Source organism: Emydura macquarii, unplaced genomic scaffold (genome assembly GCF_026122565.2).
Source record: "Emydura macquarii macquarii isolate MOO-44397 ecotype Brisbane River unplaced genomic scaffold, CSIRO-AGI_Emac_v2 contig_1119, whole genome shotgun sequence".
NCBI classification, from domain to species: domain Eukaryota; kingdom Metazoa; phylum Chordata; order Testudines; family Chelidae; genus Emydura; species Emydura macquarii.
In genome coordinates this window covers 784,018-809,515 of record NW_027131256.1, presented here as the reverse complement: position 1 = coordinate 809,515, position 25,498 = coordinate 784,018, and the positions used below count along the sequence as shown (strand labels likewise).

General features: G+C 47.1%; 1 protein-coding gene across 3 annotated transcripts in view; it reads left to right on the top strand.

Moving 5' to 3' along the window:
* The window catches only part of NCAPD2 (non-SMC condensin I complex subunit D2), a 49,086-nt gene extending 24,175 nt beyond the window's left edge, over positions 1–24,911 (top strand). For all 3 annotated transcript variants that reach the window (XM_067545939.1, XM_067545938.1, XM_067545940.1), the window contains 13 exons: positions 851–935; positions 1,021–1,182; positions 1,381–1,598; positions 4,112–4,223; positions 4,571–4,694; positions 4,901–5,056; positions 5,298–5,475; positions 10,848–10,942; positions 14,669–14,749; positions 17,554–17,740; positions 18,020–18,161; positions 18,291–18,458; positions 24,768–24,911. In XM_067545939.1, coding sequence (XP_067402040.1) covers positions 851–935; positions 1,021–1,182; positions 1,381–1,598; positions 4,112–4,223; positions 4,571–4,694; positions 4,901–5,056; positions 5,298–5,475; positions 10,848–10,942; positions 14,669–14,749; positions 17,554–17,740; positions 18,020–18,161; positions 18,291–18,458; positions 24,768–24,850 — 1,791 coding nt within the window. In that variant the 3' untranslated portion in view covers positions 24,851–24,911. The remainder of the gene's footprint in view (positions 1–850; positions 936–1,020; positions 1,183–1,380; positions 1,599–4,111; positions 4,224–4,570; positions 4,695–4,900; positions 5,057–5,297; positions 5,476–10,847; positions 10,943–14,668; positions 14,750–17,553; positions 17,741–18,019; positions 18,162–18,290; positions 18,459–24,767) is intronic.
* Positions 24,912–25,498: the final 587 nt, after the last annotated feature.

Sequence of the window (25,498 nt, the reverse complement as noted above, 5' to 3'; positions counted from 1 at the left end):
AAGGGATAGTATTGGAGCCAATTGAGGCTACATCTCCTGCTGCTAGAAATGGATTTTCTTACCTTTCACACCCTGTCTCCCCAAACAATATGTTTATGGGCATTCAGCCCAAACATCTAGGCAGATCCAGAGGTGTGTCTAGGTTGTTCTGGCCATGATTGTCCAAGTGTGTCAGACTCCCAGCCCAGTAACTTTTCTCCTTCAGCTCACACCCCTCCCCGCCGGTTATAGGTTCCATACAGAATGGGCATTTGGCTCCACTTGCCCAGCTTCTGTGCTTCTGTCTGGAAATTACTTCTCTTAAGCTCCCAAAATGGCAGGGGGGAGGGTCTACTATATCCTTTTAAGAAGGTGATCTGAACTAGTCACAGTACTCCAGAGGAAGGCATTCTATTGATTGATATAATAACATCAGAATATTTTCAGCATTTCCATGTCTTGTACCCTTGTTCAGCTGGTAGGAAAGCAGGATCAAGTGGCACTCCAAGGGAATAACTGCCAGGACAAGATCAAATAACAGGATTGCCTTTCTTGGCTTGGAAGCTTCCTTTGTTGGCCCAAAGTTGCAGCCTCTCTGTATGATGCAGTGTGACCATTGTGACTTCAAAAGAGGGCAGGAACCCCTTTGTTCTGCGTTGCTTGGGGCCTCAAATGTCTCTAGAATTACTCCCTCTCCCCACTTCCAAAAAAAAAAAAATTCTGGAGGGCCCTACCATCAGTATAACACATTTTGTATCTGGTAGTGTGAGTGTGAAAGTATGAGCCCCACAGAAACATTGCAGGTAGGTGGGGGGCAGATGTGGTTGTGGGTGGGCTAAGGTTACCCATCTGTCTGGATTTCTCTCTGCAGCCAGCTGAGGGGAAGAACCATGCTCCTTTCCGGCTGCCACAGACACACTTGCTGTTTGGACGTCTGAGTGAGGCTGTGACCACAGGTGAGTTCAAAGAAGCTTCAGGGCAGGGGGTAGGTCTTGATTCATCTGGCCTGTGTAACATGAGGTTCTCTCTTCTACTCACCAGGCTTTGCCCAGCCAAGCGCACTCTGGATCCCTTTCATGGAGTCAGCAGTGACCCTCATCTACCAGTTAGCAGAAGGGCCTGAGGAGATATGTGCCCAAATCCTGCAGTGTTGTAGCCAACAGGCTCTGGAGAGGCTTCAGGAGCCTCAAGGGGTGAAAGCAGGTGAGGTTAATGGAGGAGGTCTGCTCCCGCAGCATGGCAACCAGCTGTCCATGGGGTAATTGGGTGGGGGGCAAGGTGCAGTGGCTATGGAAGAAACTGGATTGGAGGTGCAAGTCATTGAGACATGCTGATAATTAACAGAATGGAAGTCCAGAGAAAAGTTCTATGAACTTTGACTCCCTCTTTTTTCCCCGTCAGAACCAGGGGCTTCTCCAAGCAGTGTCGCTGGTGAAGCCTACGCTCTCCCTACCTTCCTGCTGACACATCTGCTTTCCCTGGTGGGGCATGTGGCCTTACAGCAGGTTGTGCATCTGGAGAGGGCAGTGAGTGCAGAGCTTCGTAGGCGCCGTGTCCTTGGGGAGGAGCAGGAGGCCAAGAAACATGTTGCCAACAGCACCAAGGAGCAGAGCACCAAGGTGAGAACTGAGCTCTTCCATGTGCCTAGCCCATTCCTCCTCAGTCACTGCCCCAACAAGTGTCTAGGACAGTGGTCCCCAAACATTTTACCCTGCGCCCCACCCCTGCCCCAGTTGGGGCTGGGAGCGGAGCCATGGTCAGGGTCAGAGGCCAAGCCAGGGCCCAAGGCTGAGCTGGGAGCCGGGGCCAGGGGCCATGTGCAGGGCCAGAGCAAAGCTCAGAACAGGGCTGGGAGGGGCAGGGCCCTGGCCTAGCTGCGCTTCTCCAAATGTTCCTCTTTGTGTCCTTCCTAGGTGGGTGCTTCCCACAGTTTGAAGATCTCTGGTTTGAGGAGCACTGTTCTGTAAGGAATGGTGTGTAAGACTAGCGTGGATTAATTATAAATCACCAATTTCACTCAGCAAGCAGGAAACCTAGGATTAAATCTTTAATCTTGTTTTGTATCTATACTTTTTAGTTATTTCCCTAAAGAGAGGCTGATTATCATTGGTTGGTGGTAACCATTAAAACGTGTTGACAGCCTTCAGACTAAACTTACTTCTTTTTGCTAACCAGGAGGATACATTGTGTTAGAAAATGGTTATTTTTTTAGTATTTCTTATTTACTAAATTTTTTACTTGTGATTTGTGTTGAGCTGTATTTGGATGGAAATTCAGATTTAATTAAATGCACAAAACCAGCATTTTTAAAATGACTTTTCTATTAGTTAAATAAATCTACTTTAATGTGCTGGATACATAAGAAAAACGTTATTGGGGGGAAGGTTACAAAAGATGCTTTGCATTTAAAATTAATTGATTATTAAATGAAATATCTGTAGTTAGTGAATTAAGTTGATTTTGTTTCTCCTCACCATATGCTTCAAGATTTTAGAAACAGTAGATCTCGTCCTCTCACCTTGTTCTTGTTTGCCTCTTCGAGTCTATGAATAAGGTTTTTGCTTTTTCAACTCACCGACTTCTTAAATTTGAATGAACTAGTCATCAAACTGAACTTGTTGAATAAACTGAAATGAAATAGCCTCTCCTTCAGAGAGATTATTATTTCTGTCGAAATTTAGTTTAGCATTTCAACAAACTCTGGTTCCAGTTGCTTAGCCAGTGACTCCCTCCAGTTCAGTGATTTGACTTCCTTTTAAACTTGGCAGCAAACGTACTGCCTAATATTATTTTTTGTATTTTTAAATTAAATGAATTTAATATACTAAGATTAGACATAAATTGTCATATTTTTATATTGAATTTTAAATAGTTATTTATAAAAATGAACCTATATTTAATGTTTTAAAAGTTGGATTTTCTATTTTTACCCACTTTGTACAGATTTAAGATGACACTTTCCCTCTGGTCAGTTCTGAGCCAGTGCTCAAGCAAGGTGCTGGGGGCACTGTTATATGTTTCAGATCAGAGACAATTGTGGTCCTGATCTATCGTGTTCACTGAGGATCCTCTGGTGCCCTTGAATTTGAGATGGGGAGAAAAGGAGAATGAACCCGGCTGTCTTGGCCATACCCTCCTCTTCTTTTCCTGCCCTATGTAACTTCTGTCACCAACACTCTCCACCACCTTTGGTCTTTAGGCTTCTTTTCTGTGTTCACCTGCGATGAACTTCAGTGGAAGACAACTTCTGCCTGTGCCGTCTGACCAAGACCAGTTGGTGGGGGAGGTGCTGAATGTGAATGGGTTTCTGGAGCATCCCTCCTTAGAGGTTGAGGGATTCTTGTATGTATAATTCCACAGGCTATTCTAAAGAAACAACAGTAGTTTTCTTAAACAAGCCATATGAAAAATAGAGAAAATGGTAGTATAACAAAAACGGTTTGTATATCATACTTACTCTAATATTTTGCAAAGCCCAGTGCGGGAGGCTTCCCTTAGTTTAAGTTGCAAAAATATTTTCTTCTTTACATCTAGAAATCTTTTCTGATTTAAAAAAAAAAAAAAAAAAAAAAGCCTCCACTCTGCTTTGTCCAGAAAACTCACTTACATTTATGGTTCATGATCAAATCAGGGTGAGGTTACATTGACATTTCCTCATGACTGTTTAATCCAGAGTGCCATCTGGAGGAAATGGTAAACTGTGTCCTCCATAGAAAGCAAGACCAGTTTGATCTTCTGTTTTTACAAGCTCCTCACCAGTCAAGGTAACTGGCTTTTTGGATTTGGATTTGACATTGTTATTTACAGGTATTGGATCACGCCCATGTGCTGGATGTATACAGTTGTCTTGGCTGATCAGAAGTATCATAGACTTGCCTCTTTAAATCCCTCGTCAATGTTCCTGTGCTGTGAAATACAAACTGACCAGATCTCAGGTCTGCTATCAATTCTATTCAAACCACAGGGGGCTAGTGGGTTACTAAATTCTCTCTTCATGTGATCTTCTAAGCTTTTGTCATGTTGCTGTTAATGAGTGCCCACATCCCAGCCTAGAGATAGTGGCCTTGTGGTGGAAGGTGCTAAGTCTTTTCTGTAACTTTTGTTCAATAACGTCTTCCTTCCCTCTACACAGAGCATTGAGAATGAGACCACCATGGAGGAGGATCTGGGACTAGTGGGTGCCTCAGCTGATGACACAGAGGCAGAACTCATCCGCAACATCTGTGAGACAGAGCTGCTGGATGGTGAGTATGGCCTCCAGAAGGGAATGTTTCCCTCCAGTCCATGTCCTTTTATCTGCCGTGCCCTAAAGAGTGGACACAATGTGTGAGAGAGAACCAGAATAAGGCATACAAATTATTCCTTCAGGAAACTGAAAATGCTTTGGAAATTTCCTTTAGTATGAGTTTCTTTTAACATCTGTTTCATGATTCTGCCTTTGATGGCTCTTGTCCATTTGTAAAAGTTAGGGGACATCAAATCTGTGTGGACTGTAAGTAATTTGTGACTAAAATAAGTGATCTCCTTTGAAATGAGAGACCTTCTGAGGTATGCTGTCTCAGATCTGATACTGCTTCTCTCCACCCTGCAGGGAAGCAGCTGCTCTCTGCCTTTATTCCTCTGGTGCTCAAGATCTGCAATAACCCTGGGCTCTACAATGATCCAGCACTCTCAGCTGCTGCAGCACTGGCCCTTGGTAAACTCTGCATGGTCAGGTAATGCCCAGCCTTGTGGCTATAATCCTCTCTCCTCCCCCGCCAACCTCTTAGAGCAACATCTGTCAAAAGTCACTTTGTCCCCATGTTCTAGCACCCTTCTCTGGGGAGAGTAGAATGACAGTGCCCTTGGCTCTGTTCTCACTGGACCTCTGAAAATTGAGTCTTGCTTTTGTCTTCACTGTCCCCATCCTGTCTCCCTTCAGCACTGAATTCTGTGACTCTCACCTGCGCCTCCTGTTTACTATGCTGGAGAAATCCACTCTCCCAGGTGTGAGATCCAACCTCATGATTGCAGCAGGAGACCTAGCTATTCGCTTCCCCAATCTGGTGGAGCCCTGGACACCCCATCTGTATGCCCGGTAAAGCCTTCTCTTACTCTTCTGGGAGCGGATGGTTTTAGAACATTTGAGGAAGTATGCCTCTCGGAGGTGAGGGAGCTGCAGTAACCTAGGTTTGAGGAGATGGGATGGAGATCTGTGCAGGTGAGGGAATTTTGAGAGCTGAGGGTTGTGGTGGGGAGGCCTGAACAAATATGTAGGACTTCCCTCTTTGGGAGGGAAGCCTGTTGTCTCCTTGCACAACTGAATCTGTTTCTCTCAGGCTGCGGGACCCCTGTCAAGGTGTGAGGCAGACAGCTGGTCTGGTGATGACTCACCTGATTCTCAAAGACATGGTGAAAGTGAAGGGGCAGGTGAGCGAGATGGCGGCTCTGCTCATTGACCCTGACAAGGAAATTGTGAGTCTGGCTCGGAATTTCTTCAGCGAACTTTCCAACAAGGTGAGGAATGGCAAGGGAGGGAATCTATGGGGACTGGGGATCTGAGCAAAGAGTGAGGAGCTCTACAAAAGGGTGCTAGTTTCCAGACTGTCTTGTGCATGGCTGAGGAGGCAGTGTCTGTCCTGGACCCTGTCCAGTGCTGTCTGGTGACTGGATGAATCAGGAAGACGCTCTCGGGGCCATCCTTGTGCCAATCCTGATATTGCTGAAAGTGACTAGCCGTACTCTGCAGAGTACACTGACTCTATATGGCCTGTGTTATACAGGAGGGCAGACTAGATGATCGCAATGGTCTCTTCTGGCCTTGGAATCTATGAATCTTAGAGACTTTGTTACCACAATATATGACAGCTACCTCCAGCCCTGTGCCTCATCTCTGCATGTGTGCTCGCTTGTTCTTTCACTCCCTCCTCAGACATGCTTCTCGTGTGCTCCAGCATCTAGTCTTTGACACTTGAGCAACCTTAGTGGCTGTCTCTCAGAGCAGACTTCTACCCACAAGACTTACAGGGCACAGCAGTGTTGGAGCTCCAGCAGTGTAATTAGCTTGCCTGGTAAATACTGCCAGGCCCCATCCGTTGCTGATCTGACTCATGGGCCTTCTGCTCCACATTGTGTGCCAGAACCAAGCCTGAAAAGAAGCAGAATTTCCAGACAGTAAGATCCTTTTCAGCCAGTTCTGCCCACTGTGTGGTTAGACACATGTACACTTTAACACTCCTCCAAAGCAGTGTACCTCCCACTGGCATACTTCTCCTGGTGCCCATACCTAATTCTCTGCCCGTATGTGCTCTTTGGCTTTACCTGCACCCCCAACATATTTGAAGAATCTCCACACCCTGAGGAGAGAGGGCTTCCTGATGGGCTCCTCTCGGCCATTAGCTGGGACCAGCAGCTCTGTGAGCTGAGCCACTGTCCAGATCTCCTTTATCTGAAAGTTTCCTTGCTGAACTGGGCCTAGTTAGAAAACAAACTCTATCTACTGAGTCTGCCATGGAAGTTTTAGGTCTCTTTGTTTGGGAGCTTTGCTTACTGGATCAGGAGCTCACTACTTTGAGTTTGGATCCAGAGTGCAAACTGCTTTGAAAACCCTATATCCTGAACTATAAAGGAGACAAGTCTTGAGAGCCTACCTCTTTAGACTTGCTTTATGCCCGATTAATTGTGATTCCATTGTGGGTCAGTGCTACTCTTGACTAACATGGGATTTCCCATTAGAATCTCCCTTTGGAAGTCACCATTCCCTCAACTTGTTTGGTAGCCTCCTCCTGAGCATAATCTCTTACCGTGTAAATTAAGGTACCTCTAAGATAGTCATGGGGTTCCTAAATAGGTCCTGGATTCCTGGATTCCTGCTTCCTCTCTTCTCACTGAGATCCTGTTCAGACTTGTCTCCATTACTCTCACATGCAGAAAGAATTCCTTGGTCTAGCATCCAGCTACTGGGTTGCAATGCCAATATAGGCTAATGAAGCAATTGAAACTCTTAGGTCTTTGAATGTTGGACCCTATATAGATTCCAAATTGGGTGTCCATGCATCGGAGCCGGAACTGTTTATAGCAGTGTTCATGGATCTATGTGTGCATCGTGTGTCAGCCACATGGTGCGTCAGAAATCTGATGAGGCTGCATGGGTCGATGCCTCTCCAGTTCTCTTACCACCACATGGCCAGAGCCAGAACCCTTTTCCTATTTCCGTTTCCACAGTTAAGTGTAGTTTTAGTAGTTAGCAGTCAGGAATTTAGTAGTAGTTGTCCATTTAACCTAAGCAGGGTGTCCCACCACTCGGGGGACTATGTCCCAGCTAGCTGGCTTTAAAAGTTGTGCATCATGTCTGCACTCCTTCTCTGTGAGCGACAAACAACCAGCATTGTTTTTATTGCTTGAATGAAGTCCACGTCGTTGCCCGCTGCTCATCTGTCGCTCCTTCTCACCATGGGCTCGGGAGCGCCTTCTCTGCAACACCTCATGGAGGAAGCAGTGTGCCTTTGTGTGCACTTGGATGGCACTCCGGCGGATCCACCAGTCTCCAGCTTCACCGCACCATCAGCACCATCAAGCAGCACCGTGCCCATAAGAAGCGCGCACATAGGGATCCACCCTTGTGCCCAAGAGGGACCACCTCAGAGTGCAGCGTCGCCTCCCCGAGTCACGCCAGAAGCTGCTTGAGGACTCAGCTACCTCTCCACTCAAAAAGTCTGGGATGGAGTACAAGTCTAAACACTGTAGAGACCAACCAGTATCCTCTTTGACTTCTGTGGTGGAACTGCTGCCTCCACCCCTGGCTCCATCCACATCACTGGGACCATTGGGAATGCCATGCCCGGTGCCATGTGCACTTGGCTGCCTATCTCCACTGATGTCTACGGCTGAGCTGCTTCTTCCATATGCTAATTTCCCACCACATCCTGGTTCACCAGGAACCATACACCAGATGAACCACTCCTATTGAGCCACTGCCCTGAGCCACTTCCCTTTGCACCATCGGAGCAGCAAGCGAGCATGTCTTTGCAGAGCTGCTCTACACTTGCTCCTGCTGTCCCATTGGCACCACCATTTCCAAACCAACCTTCTGACTCAGAGTGGTCTTCGGAACGGGAGTCCGTCTTTTCACCAGCATGCTCCTACAGTCTGGAACGGTGATGCCTACCCTGTGCACCAGCCGATGTATGGTTCCGGTCACATCATGGTCCACTGGCTCCGGCGGATCCTTATGCTTGGCCTTCCTGGCATCATTGGGTCTCCACTGCCACTCAGTTGATCCAGCAGCGCCAACAATGCTTCCATCGATGTAGACATACCCTCAGTTGCTCCTTCCACAACGACCACAAGTGGGAACTCCATGACCCCACTCTCAGATCCATCTTCCACAAGTGGGGCATGCCACACTAGGACCTCTTTGCAACACCTGCCAACCGCAAGCTTCCCTTAATCTCTCGAGCTCTAGTTCATGCTGGTACTGCTGTTTGTGGTCCTCCAAGCAGTTTCACTTCCAGCTGGCGTGCTTTTTCCTGTTCAGTTCTCTCCTACTCACAATCAGGAAGCCCCTGATACTCTAGTTTCTCTCTCTATCTGCAGCTTTTCCCATGCCAAAAACTGATTTTTAGGAAGCCCACTTGGGATGGGGCCCAAGTGCTGTTCTGGTCACTGTGTAGATTCCTAAATTATCCTCCATGCAATTCTGTCCCCTGTTTCTCCTCCAGTTACCACAGGCTGACCAGCAATGTCTTTTTCAACTTTTTATTGTCTTGCCCCTTTGCACAGCTCCACTGGCTTCTTTCATATTTGATTTTTCTACCATCTCTTCTTACTCTCTTTCCCAAAAGAACACAAGCCGCTTTCTCTCTTGCTTTTTCCTTCCACAATACATGTTTTTACTGCTGTCACTGATTGCAAATTACCACTGTCACATTCATCCCTCTAGTACCATCATTGTCATGGTCTGGGGCTAGCTGCACCTCTGACTGCCTTCTGTGGTATTCTGAGTGTACTCCCTCCAGGTCTTAGGCCACGACCCTTAACTCCTTTCCAGGAAAGTAATGTGATTCTCCCACTTTGAGAGATCCCTGGGCTACAGCGCTTTGTATACCAACCATGACTTTTCATTTGGGTTGAGCCCTGCAATCTTCCCTTCAGGAGCTGTGACTAGTGTTGAATACCATGACCCAAGAGGGCCTTTTGAAACCAAAGTGTTTAATCTCAGCAGTAGAAACAGCATAACAAGAGGGTTTTTAACACATTAGTCTACATGCTATGTCTTACCAAAAGCTTAAATAGGTCTAGCTTATCCCAGGTACCACCCCCACCTCCTAATCAGAGGAATGGGGTTCAATGTGCTCCCAGCAGTCTCTGCCTCTTTCCTCTGTGATACAGGACTGACTGTTTTATTCACCCCAAGTTCTTTGTTTCCTTCCTCGATTTTCCCCCTCCACCAGGAGTGTTGAACTCAGTGTTGTACCTCAAAGTATCCACAAATGGTATGGATTAAAGGTTCTGTGCTATGCCCTGGCCTTTTAACAATTTTTTGGAAGTAACCCCTTAGTGTGCCAGATCTCAAGGTTTCCCAGTCTTCCACAAGCACATGCCACACAGCCTCAATTGCTCCAGGACTGAGTCTTTGGGTTCCAGCACCCCATTACCAACAGTGAGCACATCTTAGTTCAAGCTCCTGTGGAGACTTTACCTTCCTAGGGAGCGATGCAACATAGTAAGTATTTGCAGTGTCACAGGACAACGTTTTTGAAACAAGGCAACCTTTTATTATTCAACTGGAATACAACATCAGTAAGTCCTTCGATTAGCATGGAAAAATCTATGCTTAAGACAGTCCTTATTGATAGAAGCAATGGCTTCGCCATACCGTGATTCTCCGAGGTCCATCTTCATGCTCTCTATCCCTGTCTGTGACTGTCTGTTCACTACTGCAACTTTAAGAAAGTCCCTTGACACCTCATTCCTTTGTTTTCCTGCTATGGTCTCTTCACAGCTTCCCTGCTGAATATTAGAGGAAGTAGCCTGCGCTTGGCTGTCCCAAGCTTGGTGTACACTTAAAACTCTACTTCTGTCAGGGTTGTGGTTTTGAAACCATCCCTGCCTGTTTTAGTCAGCCCGTGTTGGGCATGTTGCACTCAGCATGGTAACTGCTGGCCCTGTCAGGTCAGGTCTGTCCCTCTGGGGTTGCTAATCTGCCCAGAAACTCATTTTCTTGAATGAGGTGCTGCTTGTGCTGTTACGCTAGTCACTGACTTGTTCCTTATAATTACTCTGGAAATTATACTTGAGGGAGCCTGTTGACTGGCAAACTGCTTCCTCCACCTGCCACTGCAGAGTCCTATGGGAATAAGCCTCCTATCACTGGACACAAATGTTCCCTAAGATTCCTCTCAATCATCTTGGAGCTCTCCTGCCAAAAGAATGAAGCTTTTCATAGATTCTCCTGGGTTGAGTGACAAGCCTTCTCAAATATTCTGAATCTAAATTGCCTGACGCCAAAGACACTGATACACTTATCCTGAAAGTGTATCATGCTTTGCCAGTCCAGCAGGGAATAACTCATGACTCTGCTTCACCTGTTAAGGTTTCTCCCAAGCAAGAGGGACAGCAAGGCTCTGTGTATAGGGGGAAAAAATCTTTTCCCAAGAGTTGCTTCCCTTTTCTCTTCTACTGGAGGAAAAGTAGGAAAAGTCTGGCACTGACTCTGAGACTCCACTGTCGGCTCCTTAAAGTCCTCTATCTCAGAAGAGGTGTGCCATTTCCTTTGCTTCCATCCTGAAACCCTCTTTGGCCTGGCTTTAGTCCATTAGTAAATTTTTAGTCCTTTTATTCCTTCATTAGCGTACGCCATCTGATTGATTTTTGTGTATCCTGTGCAGGGTAATGCCATCTACAACTTGCTTCCGGATATTATCAGCCGCCTCTCGGACCCAGACTGTGGTGTGGAGGAAGAGTCCTTTCGTACCATTATGAGGTATTCTGGGAAAGTGGATCTTGTCTTAAGACTGTGTATACTTTGGTATGCAACATGTACAAAAGTCTAGAGAAAAGAGAAGTTGCAGTAATATATAAAATACCTCCCAGGCACTGTCTGATCAGAACTGTTCATTTGTTTCATGTTGAGCAGTTTCATAGGAACTGCAGCAGAAGGGATCTGCTTTGTAGCCAGATATGCATGAATGGAGTTATAGTCCAATTCCCCCAGCTCTTCTCAATACGTTCTCTTTTCTAGGGCTATAATAGTAACATAGAAAATAGGCAATTTTTCAGTAATGGTGTGCTGTGACACTTTTTTGTATTTTATGTATGATTTTGTAAGCAAGTAGTTTTTAAATGAGGTGAAACTTGGTACACAAGACAAATCAGACTCCTGAAAGGGATGCAGTAGTCTGGAAAGATTGAGAATTACTGTGTCAGGGTTTGTTGGTGACCTGTTCTATGATGCCATCTACTTCTCTGGTGGCGTGTCCTTGTTTGATGAAGGTGGTTTTAAGTGTGTTAAAGTGTGTATCCTGGACTCTCTCCTTTGAGCATATTTTGTGGCATATGAATGCCTGGATGTGGATAACAGATTTCTTGGTGTGTTTCAAGGGGCTATTGGATCTATTAAGGTATGGTTGTCTGTAGAGTTCTCTTGCTGAAACTGATCGTGGTGTCCAGGAAGTTGATGCCAGTAGGGAGCATTCCAGAGAGTTTAATGGACAGGTTCCCCAGAGGTCTGTAGTGGGAGCAGTATTGTTCAACATATTTATAAGTGATCTGGAAAAAGGGGTAAACAGTGAGGTGGCAAAATTTGCAGATGATATAAAACTATTCAAGATAGTTAAGTCCAAAGCAGACTGTGAAGAGTTACAAAGGGATCTCACAAAACTAGGTGACTAGGCAACAAAAAGGTAGATGAAATTCAGTGTTGATAAATGCAAAGTAATGCATTTTGGAAAACATAATCCCAATTATACATATAAAATGAAGGGGTCTAAATTAGCTGTTATCACTCAAGAAAGATTTTGGAGACAACGTGGATAGTTCTCTGAAAACATCCATTCAATGTGCTGTGGCAGTCAAAAAAAGCTAACAATGTTGGGAATCGTTAGCAAAGTCCTCCTGAAAGTAAAGAGAGACAAGGTGCGGGTCAGCCTCATAGCGCCAGCATTGCCCCAACGGGCAATGGACCCTCCTGCAACCGGACCTCCTGTCCAAGGATCAAGGTCTCCTGCCCCACCCAGAGCTGGCCTCCCTACCTCTGACTGCATGGATACTCTGTGGCTGAGTCAGGAGGAGCAAGCCTGCTCAACCCAGGTCCTACGCCTGCTCTTGGAAAGCAGGCAGCCATCTACCAGATCAGCCTACAGGACCAAGTGGAAGTGCTTCACCTGCTGGACAGCCGAGAGTGGCATTTCCCCGACAGAGGCATTGATCCCAACAATCTTGGAGTATCTGCTCCAATTGAAACAAGGGGGATTGGCCTTCTCATCAGTCAAGGTTCATGTAGTGGGCATATCTGCTTTCCACGCTTTGGTGGAAGGTAGAACAGTTTTTTCTCATGAAATGACGGCTAGGTTTCTTAAGGGATTAGAAAGGCTTTTCCCACCGATAAGAGACCCTCCTCAGTGGGATTTGAACTTGGTCCTCTCCAGACTCTCTGGGGCACCCTTTGAACACATGGCTTTGTGCCCCCTTTCATACCTGTCCTGGAAGGTCGCCTTCCTGGTGGCTATTACATTCGCCAGGCGAGTTTGGCGATCAGAGCATTAAAATCAGAGCCACCCTACACAGTTGTTTTTGGGTTTTTTGTGTTTTTGTTTTTTTTTAAATAAGGACAAAATCTAACTATGCCTGCATCCAGCCTTTTTGCCTAAAGTGGTCTCCCATTTTCATCTTAATCAAGATGTTTTCCTACCTGTCTTTTGCCCTGAATCACACAGCTCCAGTGAAGAGAGGCGTCCGCATTCTTTCGATCTGAGAAGGGCCCTGGCATTTTACATCAACAGAACCAAACCCTATGCAGCAATTCATGGCACTTGCTGACTGGATGAAGGGTCTGCTGGCTTCCTTGCAGTGTATTTCAAAGTGGATCACTGCCTGCATCTAAGCCTGTTATGAGCAGGCTCCACTAGTCTTCTTCCTTGCTGAGAGCTCAAAATACCAACTCAGCCCAGAGATGGCAGGGGGTGATTGCAGTTATGGGGGGAACAGGGCTGGAGAGTTAGGAAGGGGGCAGAGCTACAAGGGGATGGAGACAGCTAGGGTTGGTATAGCTGTGGATGGGGAAGCTAGGAACAGTGTATGAGGAGTTGAGGGATCTGGGAAGGGCATAGTTGAGCACTCAGCAGCAGCCAACCTTGAAGGTTCGGAGGTTATTTATTCTGCGGGTCCTCTCCCTGTGGCCTGGGCTTACCAGAGCTGAGCTGCGGAGTGGCTGCTCTCTTCTTGGCTTCTTCCTTTTTGGTGGGAAGGGAGCAGGAGACACCTGTGCATGGCTGGCAGTGGGGTAAAGAGCAGCTATTGGCATCTTGCTCCTAGGTCTTGCTCTCCTTTCACTTGTGTAAGGGAGCGTGTGACATCAAAAGGAAATGCACACGTTTCTGTGAGTTGAGTGGCCCTGGGCAGGTCTAAAGCAGCTGAGGTGGGATATGCGTCTGAGTGAGCAGGCGAGGCATCAAAGAACTTTGTTCAGTGGCTACCAACCTGTTCTTTCTCCCCAACCAGCCCTTCTGCTCCCTACTCCCAGCTGCCTCACCACACATGCTATACCTCTGCTGGCGCTGGGGAGGAGATCATGGCTGATGTTAACTATGCCCACAAAATCAGAGACAACTGATAAATTGTTGGCACCCAAATTGCTCCCTGTACATGCATCACAGTCCTAGTCTTGCTGCCTCTGTACCACAGTGAGAAGTTTTTTCTGTGCAACTCTGCTCCAAGCTCTGGGGAAAGGCTGCAGACCCTGTTATGTAAAGACTAATTTACAATAAGGTTAAATTGGTCCCCCAGTATCACAACATTGGTTACAATAAAAATCATATAAACTTTGGAAGACTGAGAATAGCAGAGTTCACGGCAGTACTTTCCACAAAAGAGAGGAACAATGGCAACGCAACATCTTGCTCTTCAACAATACCTGCCTCTTTCCATGTGTCCATAACAGTTCCTAATTTGGACTCCTATTCGTATGATCCCGTGGGATCTCTGTATGGCCTGTGTAGCGACACTGATCCAGAGAGTAACTGCTGCTGGCTAATAGATTAATTTAGTCATGATGATGCTTTGTTTCCTGCTGCCAGGTTCAGTTGGAGATTTTTTCAGATTACCTTCCTGTGATTTACATAGGTCAGAATGCAAATATTCCCCACATCCAAATGAACAATTCGGCGCTGGCATCACTATGGGGTTAGAGTTCTTGTTTGGGAAGTTTTTCCTTTAAATCTGGCTTTTTTTTTTTTTTTTTTTTTTTTTTTAAACTGCTGGTTTTTATTATAATGTACTTGCAGCACTGCACTGCATATATTGCAGGAATTGCTGTAAAATGGGGTCTGGTTGGAGGTTTTGGGCTTATATCCCTAATTCTGCACATCTGGTTTTGAGTTAGAGTACACCCCCGCTGACTCCTGAGTGGGGTAGCTGCAGTTTCAATGTATGTGTGGAGAAGTGGGAATTCACTCTTTGTACTCATTCTGCCCAATCCTTTCATTCCCTACAGACAGCTTTTCTCTTATATCACAAAGGATAAGCAGACCGAGAGCCTGGTGGAGAAACTGTGTCAGCGATTCCGGACTGCCAGGTGGGTTGCACACTAACTTTCCAGGACAAGGAGGATAGTGCAAGTTCCCTGACTACCAGAAAGTGAGCCTGCTCCCATGGGGATGACATCAGGCTGTCCACATGGCATGATAGACCCTGCTCTAGATTGGGATCTTCTTTTCCCCACCTCCTTTTTAAAACCAAGAAAAAAATTAAGGGACTGTTGAAACTTATAAAGCTGTTTGCTGTTATCACACTGGGGTCATTTCCCCCCTCTTCGCTCTCCCATCTTGCTGGGGAGGGTATATGACTTCAGCAGGGCCTGACTGCAGAAGGCCATGGCAGATTCCAAACTGTCAAGGTTTAAATCTTGTACACCATGTGATGCATTTATGCCCATAAATAATAGACATAACCGATGCCCTTTCTTCATCCTCCTTATTGTCAAGTTTGCCTGACAAGTTTTAGGTCAGACCTCATGGGAGCTTAAACTCCACATGGACAGGCGACGCAGATCATCATCTCAGAGTACTGCTGTTCAGGCTTGTGAAAATTCCAGGCCTTCTGACATTAAGATTGCATCAGAACTTTACAAGAGGTCCCTGGGCACCAATATTGATTCTGATTGTGACCGTGTGGGAAAAGACTTACCCCAGATCTCTTCCAGCACCATCTCGGGGATATTAACTTCATTGGTACCAAGTTCATCCAAACGCTAGCTGTTCCGACTTCATAGACTTTGTGTTACTACAGCAATTTATTTTAACGGTGTCTTCTGTGGCACCAGTATCTTCTATTTGTAATATCATGGCATTGGCTACCTACGCTTCAAACTCCCTGGTACCAGCAGCCTCTCCAGCTCTATCGACAGGGGAAGCATACCTAGCCAATAGAAAGATTTGTGTCCTCAGTACAGCTTACCCTGCTCATTCCTTCTAGAGCCAGGACCAAGTGTTATCTAGGCTATCCCTGACTGGTGTCCATCCAACCTGCTCTTAAAAACTTCCAATGACACAGATTCCACAACCTCCATAGGTAATTTATTCCAGTGCTTAACTACCCTGATAGTTAGGAAGTTTTTCCTAATGTTCAACCTAAACCACCCTTGTTGCAATTTAAGCCCCATTGTCTCTTGTCCTAGCTTCATAGGTTAACAAGAACAATTTTTCTCACTTCTCCTTGTAACAATCTTTTATGTACTTGAAAACTGTTATCATGCCGCCGGCCCCCCCCCCCAGTCTTTTCTCCAGACTAAACAAACCCAATTTTTTCAGTCTTCCCTCATGGGTCATGTTTTCTAGACCTTTAATTATTTTTATTGCTCTTCTCTGGATTTTCTTCAATTTGTCCATATGTTTTCTTAAATGTAGCGCCCAGAACTGGACACACTACTCCAGTTGAGGCCAATTCAGCATGGAGTAGAGTGGAAGAATTACTTCTTGTTTCTTGCTTACAACATTCCTGCCAATACATCCCAGATTGATGTTTTTTTGCAACAATGTGACACTGTTGACTCATATTTAGTTTGTGATCCACTATCCCCAGATCCCTTTCCACAGTACTCCTTCCTAGGCGGTCATTTCCCATTTTGTAAGTGTGCAACTGATTGTTCTTTCCTAAGTGGAGTACTTCACATTTGTCCTTACTGAATTTCATCTATTTACTTCAGACCATTTTGTCCAGATCATTTTGAATTTTAATCCAATCCTCCAAAGCACTTGCAACCCCTCCCAGCTTGGTATCATCTGCAAACTGTATACATGTACTCTGTACCATTATCTAAATCATTTATGAAGATATTGAACAAAACCAGACCCAGAACTGATCCCTGCGGGACCCTACTCAATATGCCCTTTCAGCTTGAGTGTGAGCCATTGATAACTACACTCTGGGAATGTTTTTCAAACCAGTTATACATCCATCTTACAGTAGCTCTATCTAGGTTGTATTTTCCTGGTTTGTTTATGAGAAGATCATGAGAGATAGTATCCAAAGCCTTACTAAAGTCAAGATATACGACATCTACTACTTCCCTCTATCCACGGGGCATGTTACCCTGTCAAAGAAAGCTATTAAGTTGGTTTGACACTATTTGTTCTTGATAAATCCATGCTGACTGTTACTTGCCACCTTATTATTTTCTAGGTGTTTGTAAATTGATTGCTTAATTATTTGTTCCATTATCTTTCTTGGTACTGAAGTTAAGATGACTGGTCTGTAATTCCCTGGGTTATCCTTATTCCCCTTTTTATAGATTGGCACTATATTTGCCCTTTTCCAGTCCTCTGGAATCTCTCCTGTTTTTCCATGACTTTTCAAAGATACTTGCTAATGACTCAGATATATCCTCAGTCAGCTCCTTGAGTATTCTAGTTTCATCAGGCCCTGGTGACTTGAAGAATCTAACTTGTCTAAGTAATTTTTAACTCATTCTTTCCCTATTTTATCTTCTGATCCTACCTCATTTTCACCAGCATTCATTGTTAGATATCCAGTTGTTACTAAACATTGATAACTGGGTGAAACTTAACAGCCTGCGATATACTAGAGGTCACACTAGATCAGTGATTTTCAACCTTTTTTCATTTGTGGACCCCTGAAAAGTTTCAAATGAAAGTGCAGACCCCTTTGGAAGTCTTAGACATGTCTGTGGACCCCCAGGGGTCTGCAGACCACAGATTGAAAACCACTGGACTAGCTCTAATGGTTCCTTCTGGCCTTAAATTCTATGAATCCTACACGTTCAGTTAAACTACATTTATAAGATTACATCAATAATAGAGCAATTCTGCTTAGTATGTTCTCGTTCACTCTGAAGTTGAAGGCAATCTTTGTTTTCCACAGAACAGAGCGTCAGTATCGAGACCTTTCTCACTGTCTCACTTTGCTTCCTGTCTCTGAACGAGGCCTCCGCAAGATGCAAGATAACTTTGATTGTTTTGCTGACAAGCTCCAAGACCTGGCTGTCTATAACTGTTTCCTAGCTACACTGAGCCGACTCCGCAGGTCGGTCACCAAACCGGAGTCCAAGGTGAGAATCAGGGGTAACTAATTCCTAGCCTGGATACAGAAGTACTCTTCCAGTCTATCCTGGACTAACACTGCAGTTATGGGAATGGCCAAAATCAAGGTGACTGTCACAGGGAGCTGCAAAACTAGATATAGCTGCTTCTAGGCAATGACGAAGAATCTCTAAGCCTGAGATGGAGGGAACTCCCAAGGTGTTTGCTGAGCTTGGCTGGGGGGGGGAATCTGGGCTGCAGCATGGTATCCCTCCCTGCTTATCAGCTTCTGTCTCTCCCTGCATCAGGCTCTGATTGAAGAGATGGAGCAGAAACTCCATGCCTGCCACAACTGTGGTATGGATTCCACAGAGGTTCTCAGGGAGCCCCAATGCCAGGAAGGAAGCAAGACACCCGTGCAAAAACCAGGGAAGAAAAGACAAGTAGCTGGTATGTTCTTCCTAAGGCTGTATAGTGCTGGCCTCTTCATCCCTCCTATCCTGCAATCCAGGTAGAGCAGCTGTGGGTTTCTCACCCCTTTCAGGCAGCATGGCCCTCACTACTCCGGTTCTCTTGCAGGCTCCTGCCGCCGCCGCCCCCTGGGTATAGCCAACAGAGATGCAGACGACTCCTTCATCACGCCCCAACCCCGTGTGTCCAGACATTGCCGGGGTGCAGCAAAGCGCCATCCGCCCCGGAGACCCACCATCACCTTCTCTAGTGATGAGGAGAACAGCTCTGAGGATGGTAAGAATGCTTGTATGCTAGATGGCTATGAAGTATGGGGGAAGAAGCCTGGGCTGCCCCTTAATGGAATCTTGCAGGCTGCTGCTAAGGCCACATTGTAATTAGAGCTGGCATTTTTTAACCCCTGAAACGATTTATGAATTTGAGTCAAATTTTGGCAAATCGTTTCAGCTTGGGGAAAAAAATCAGAAATGTCAAATACACGTTGACATGTTTTGAAATGACACTTTCGAAATATTTCACTTAAAAAATGTCAACACTTTATTTATCCTGATGATTTTCTTGGTGGTTTTTGTTTTTCGTCAAGAAAAACAAAATTCTGTTTCCATTCAGAATGAACTGATTTTTTTTTTTTTTTTTTTTTTGGATTTTCCATTAAGGCCACTGAACTGAAAAATGAATTATTCTTTCAGCTCTAATAATAATGAAGTTCTTCCCAGACGTTCTCTGCATTTTCTCCTTCGAGTGCTTGCTCATGTCCATGCCCAATTAGGTGTATGTGCACCACATACACCAGTGCCGGAAATCTCTCCTAGTGGTATCCATAGGGCCGGGTCTAGCACCCTCTGCAATGACGTATGTATGCACCAGTATATAGGGCACTGCCAGCCCCCCTCCCTCTCAGTTTCTTCTTGCCACCTGTGACGGTGCTGGAACATTCTCTGGCTGGGGCAAGCTCTCGTTCCTAGTGGTTTTCTTCTAGTTGCATAGTGTACATTGTTTGTTAGTTAGTTTTGATAAGTGTTCATCAAATTACTATCTCTAAGAAACTAACACTGCCCAGGGACAGGGCATGCTCTAGTCTCTGGGCTTCAAGCCTGTGAGCTTCATGCAAGAAGCCTATGCCGATCAACAACCCTCACCAGAGCTGCCTGAAGTGCTTGGGGGAGGGTCACGTGTGCAAAAAGTGCAGAATCTGCAGAGGGTTATGGCCTCGCATGAAGAAAGATTGGGATGAGGCCGAGAGCTCTCCTAATGGAGTCGGCACTTAGACCGGCCGTAGAGCCGAGCTGGTTGGAATTGACACCAAGTATATCTGCTTTGGTGTGGAGCACTCCCCCAGCACCGACTTCCTCCTGAAGAAGAAACCCAAGAAGGCACATGTTGAAAGAGCGTGCTCACAGGCCCCAAGGAGGGACAAGAAGAGTGCAGGTGACCTGGCAAGACCCTTGTCAGGCTGCTTGTCCCCATTAGGCCTTGGGATGATTTTACCCATTCGGGCTCCAAGCCCTACCCTGGACCCACTGCCGACCCCTGGGAGTTGCAAGGCCCTTGGCACCTTACCCAACTACTTCAGAGGCATTCCAGGCGATGAATGACCTCCTGGCAATCCCTGTTCCCCTGACACCTGGAGAAGGGAGTCCTCTGCACCAGGACCCGATACCAGCACCATCCACCATGGGGCCATCCAGTTGTACTCCTGTGTTGAGACCCCTGCAACGATCCCCAACACCAACGCGACAGTCTCTGGCTACACACGGGCCACTGACACCCCAACAGCAGTCACCGGACTCACAACACCAGTCCCCAGGGGCACACAAGATCTGGCTCTCGCCACTGATTTCCAGACCTGCCAGTACCAGTCCTCAGAACATGTCCGCTGGTCCCGAGTCCCAGCACTGGTTCCCGAATTCCCGGCGCAGATCCCCAGAATCCTGCCACCAGTCACTGAAGCAGTATAAGAAACGGACGGATAAGAGCTGGTCACTAGACACATGGCATCCTGACACTGCTCTCTGGTACCGTAACCACGTCATTCCCGGCACAATGGGGAGAGGCAAGTAATATCTGCACCCCTAGGGTTCCTGGGAGGCAGTTCCTTGGACTCAGGGGGAGGAGACAACCCTGCCTAGGGGACAGACCTCTACCTTGGCTACAGGCTTTCCATTGGTGCCACCAGTGAAGATCTGGCTGCAAGAACGGTGGCCCGTACTGTGGAAGTTTTGGAATCCGGGGGTGTTTCCCCTGGCTATGGGGAGCAAAGGGACAGTCCCTTTCCGGGCCTCTGTGATGAGATCATCAGCAGTCACTTGCCAGCGGGATGCCAAGTCAGACCAAGAAGAGCCCTCTATGGTAGCCCCAGAAAGGACCACCCTGGGCAGGAAGGATGGGTTTACCCCTCCTCCTTTACCAGTGTCGTCATCCTCACCGGACAAAGCTGTGGTGGGCCCCTCCGCCACTATCCCACACAATGACTTCAGGGCTCACCAAGAGCTGCTTAAATGGGTGACATTGAACCTGAGCTTACAAGCAGAGGAATTGTAGGAGCGTGCAGATGAGCTGTTTGACATCCTGGCAACAGCAGCTCTATCCAGAGTGGCCCTCCGGTCCACAAGGAAGAAGTGAATGAGATAGACAGGAGCAGGCACGTTCCACCCCGAAAAATAAGGAGGCAAAGAAACCAGACTTTTTGGAAGAAAGGTGTATTCAACAGCAAGCCTGCAACTGCACATATCAAACCAACAATCCCTGTTGGGAAGATCTGATTTTAATATCTGGCAGTCTAGCTAAGTTCACAAACTCCCTGCCTCAGGCCTCCCAGCAGGAATTCAAGACAATCCTGGAGGAAGGGAAGTCAGTGGCAAGGACCTCTCTCCAAGCAGTCTTGGACATGGCAGACTCAGTTCCCGGGACAATGGTGTTGGCAGTGTATGAGACGGGTGTTCCGGCTCTAGTCATCCGGTCTGTCATCAGAGGTCCAGCAGTCTATCCAGGATCTCCCCTTTGACAGCGCAGCCTTGTTTGCAGGCCAGATGGACTCGAGGCTACACAGGCGAAAGGACTTCAGAGCCACTCTACACTCTTTCGGTCTAAACACCCTGCCATCTGCCAGGAGACACTTCAGACTCCAGCAGCCGCAGAGGTTCTGGGGTCCAATCCCAAGATGAACCCCACAAAAGAAAAACTGCTTATAAAAGATGCCAGGGTCAATCCCCAGCCACTGCCCCCCAGTCAGCCTTGAGTCATTATGTCACGGGAGGAAAACAGGCCTTTTGAAGGTGCAGCTGGGGGCGACCTATCAGTCCTTACCCATGATCCAGCCTCCCTGTTATTTTCACACCACCTTGCACCCTTCTTCCCGGCCTGGACTACTCTAACATCGGACCAATGGGTGCTAAATACAGTAGTGGCTGGGTACACCCCTCAGTTTATCTCACTCCCACCTTCCCTCTCCCATCCCACCACGTCCCTCTTCAGGGATCCTTCTCATGAGCAACTTCTTACCCAAGAGATGCAAGCCCTCCTATGGGTGGGCGCCGTAGAGTAATTTCCTTGGGAGGGGGAGGGTTCTACCCCCATTGCTTTCTGATCCAGGATGGGCCACAAGCCTCCTTTTGCCTTTGGGATCTACAGGGCTTCAACAAGCATCTCAAGGACTTGAAGTTCTGTATAGTTTCTCTGGCCTCCTCCCTTCCTTCCCTGGTTCCAGGCAACAGGTATGCTGCCCTCAACTTGAAAGATACCAGTTCACAGTGCTTCTTTTTGGCCTGTCAACTGCGCCATGAGTATTCACCAAGTGCATGGTGGTAGTTGCGGCCTATCTCAGATGTCAGGGTTTTCAGGTCTTCCCTTACCTGAACAGCTGGCTCGGCAAGGGATGCTCGAAGATGCAAGTCCAACACAACATTAAGGTTGTCCGAGCCACCTGTCAAGCGCTGGACCTGTTAATAAACGAACAAAAATCAACACTGGTACCAGTGCAAAGAATAGAGTTCATTGGAGTGGTCCTCGACTCCGTCCAAGCCAGGGCACTCCTACTGGACGCCGGGTTCTTGGCCATATTGGAACTCATAACCCATATGTCAGCACACCCTCTCACCACAGCGAGGATGTGCATCAAGCTACTAGGTCACATGGCGCCCTGCACCTATATGGTTCAGCACACCAGGTTACACCTCAGGCCTCTACAAATGTGGCTGGCAACGATATACTCACCAATCAGACACATGGTTCTCACGATTCCTCCACCGATAGGGAGGTAAGTATCATGGTGGACAAAACCATATCATGTGTCAAAAGGGTTCCTCGTCACAGCCCCGCAATCAACGTTGTCGCTGGTGTCAGATGCTTTGGATATAAGGTGGGGATCCCACCTCAGCACCTTCAGGACCCAGGGCGTCTGGGTCAAGGAGAAGCTAGCATTGCACATAAATGTCAAGGAGCTCAGAGCAATCTAATTGGCCTACGAGGTGTTCCTTCCCTAGCTGTCTAGCAGGGTGGTTCAAATATTAATGGACAATACAGGATCGATGTGTATATCAGACTGGGAGAGCCAGGTCCCCAGCCCTTTGTCAAGAGGTCTTCCATCTAAGGGGCTTCTGCATGGATCACAACATCCACGTAGAGGCTGTGCACCTCCCAGGGGTCAGGAACACATTGGCAAATCACCTTAGCAGATTCTTTTCCTCTTGCTATAAGTAATCCTTGCATCCAGGAGTTGCGAAGTCCTTCTAGAGGTGAGGTACTCCCCAAGTAGGCCTCTTCCACTACCAGGTGGAACAGAAAGTGTCATAGCTTGTTCCCTACAAGGGCTTGACAGCGACTGACTTTCCGATGTCTTTCTCCTACCATGATCGGGCCACCTCATGTTTGCCTTCCCACCAATACCCCTCATACACAAGGTCCTCATAAAGCTCAAGAGGGACAAGGTGTGAGTCATCCTGGTGGCCCCACGCCAGCACTAGTATGGGTTGCTGCTAGATCTATCAGTCCTCTTCCCCCTGACCCCAGGGCACTCCCAACCCAACAGGATCTGATCTCACAAGACCATTGTCAACTGCTTCACCTGACCCTAACCTCACTGCATCTGACGGCGTGGATGCTCCATGGCTAAGCCTGGAAGAACAGGCCTGCTCCACACAGGTCCAACAGGTCCTGTTAGGAAGCAGGAAATCTTCCACCAGAGCGTCATACCTAGCCAAGTGGAAATGCTTCATCTGCTGGGCATCTCACTGGGATATCTCCCCCCGCAAAATTGTCTATCCAAGCCATTTTAGATTACCTGCTCCACCTAAACCAGCAAGGTTTGGCCTGGTCATCCATTAAGGTACATCTGTTGACCATATTGGCCTTTCACCCTTTTATCCAAGGCAGAACGGTTTTCTTGCATGAGATAGCCAGATTCCTCAAAGGCCTAGAGAAGCTCTTTCCGCTGGTGCGACATCCTATTCCTCACTGGGACCTCAGCCTGGTCCTATCAAAGCTAACTGGACCCCGCTTTGAGCCCTGGTCTCTTGCTCTCTCCTGCACCGATCTTGGAAGGTCGCATTCTTGGTTGCAATTACTTCAGCAAGGTGAGTCTCAGAGATCCAGACCCTGACTTACGAACCCCCTTAGTGTTCTACAAGGACACGGTCCAACTGCTCCCTCACTCAGGATTCTTGCCAAAGGTGATATCACAATTTCACATCAACTAGGCAATCTTTCTACCGGTTTTCTTCCTGAAGCCCCCCAACTCCAAAGAGGAAAGATTTCTCCACACTCCCGATGTCAGGAGAGCTCTGCCGTTCTGCATTGATAGGATGAAGCCTTTCTGCAGATCCATGCAACTCTTCATCATGGTTGCCGAACAGATGAAAGGGCTGCCGGTGTCATCCCAGAGGATAACAGCCTGGATCACCACGCAGCATCTGAGTCTGCTATGAGCAGATGTGGGGTCATGCCTCCGGCTTCACTGACAGACCACTCTACGAGGGACCAGGTGGCCTTCTTGGTTCAGGTGCCAGTAGAGAACAACTGTAGAGCCACAGCTTGGTCTTCAGTTCATTCCTTTGCAACCCATTATGCCATCATTCAACAGTCCCAAGACAATGCAGGCTTTCGCAGAGCGGTGTTGCAAACAGCATGTCCATGAACTCCTGCCCACCTCCAGAGGGAATGGACATGAGCAAGCATTTGAAGAAGAAAAGTTATTTACCTTCAAAATGTGTTGCTCATGTCCACTCCACATACCATCCTCCTTCCCCTCAGTCAGAGTTCCGACCAAAAAGGAACTGAGTGGCATTTGCACGCCACTGCAGAGAGCACTAGAACCGGCCCTACGGTTACCGTTAGGGGAAAGATTTCTGGCACCAGTGCATGTGGCGCACATACACCTAACTGGGAATGGACATGGGCAACACATCTTCAAGCACAACAGTTACGAAGGTAAGTGACCATTCTTTCTTCCTAGGGTTGCAATTTCAAATGGTCCCAGTGTTGACTGTAGATATTCTGAGTTACCAGTGGCCTTGGTCCCCTTGCTTATGTCCTCAGCTATATGGGTATGCTGTCTCCTCAGTGACTGACACTCTGCTTTCGCCTTCTTAGAACTCTCGGCCGAATTGACAGAAGATGAAACCCCAAGCAAGACAACTCCCATTTCCCGAGCTTCTGCCCGCCGTGCTGTCTGACAACATTTCACAGATGTCTTAGTTCTTAATAAGAAATAAATAAAACTGGTTTTATTTCCTCTGCTGTCTTGTGTTAAACAATCATGTAGCCTTTTGACCCTGTAAATGAGGAAATGGCAGAGCAGAGATTTACAGGAGCTGTCTCAGGTCCCACATGACATTGCAGATGGTACTCTGGGTCTCCCTTGTCATATATTTGCTGAACATACAGCTCTTCTTAGAGTGCAGTCCCTATTTGTACTCCACATGTGGGAATGGGTGTGCACCATCTGCGTAAAATCAGAGATTTCTAGCAAGCTGTATCCATTGGTCCATGCCTATTCAGTTCCCAAGGGTATAAGAGGTGGTGTGGACTGACGCCTCTCAAGTTCCCTTTAACCACTGAGTCAAAATCATCATGTCCATAGATTTCTCTGTGCTTTCTTCTCCACAAACCTGCAAAAATGTTGTAAATAGCTTTTACTATTTTCGTATAGTTTAGTTTTCTCCATTCCCTGTGGAGAGTCCCAGGGTTGAGGAACTGCGTCTCCTGTCCTCGCTCCTTCTGTGTGAGCAATGAGCACCAGTGCAGTCTCCATGGTCTGAGAGAAGCACATATCTCAGCTAAGTGCAGCGTTTGCCATTCATTTCCCCCACGAACCTGCAAAG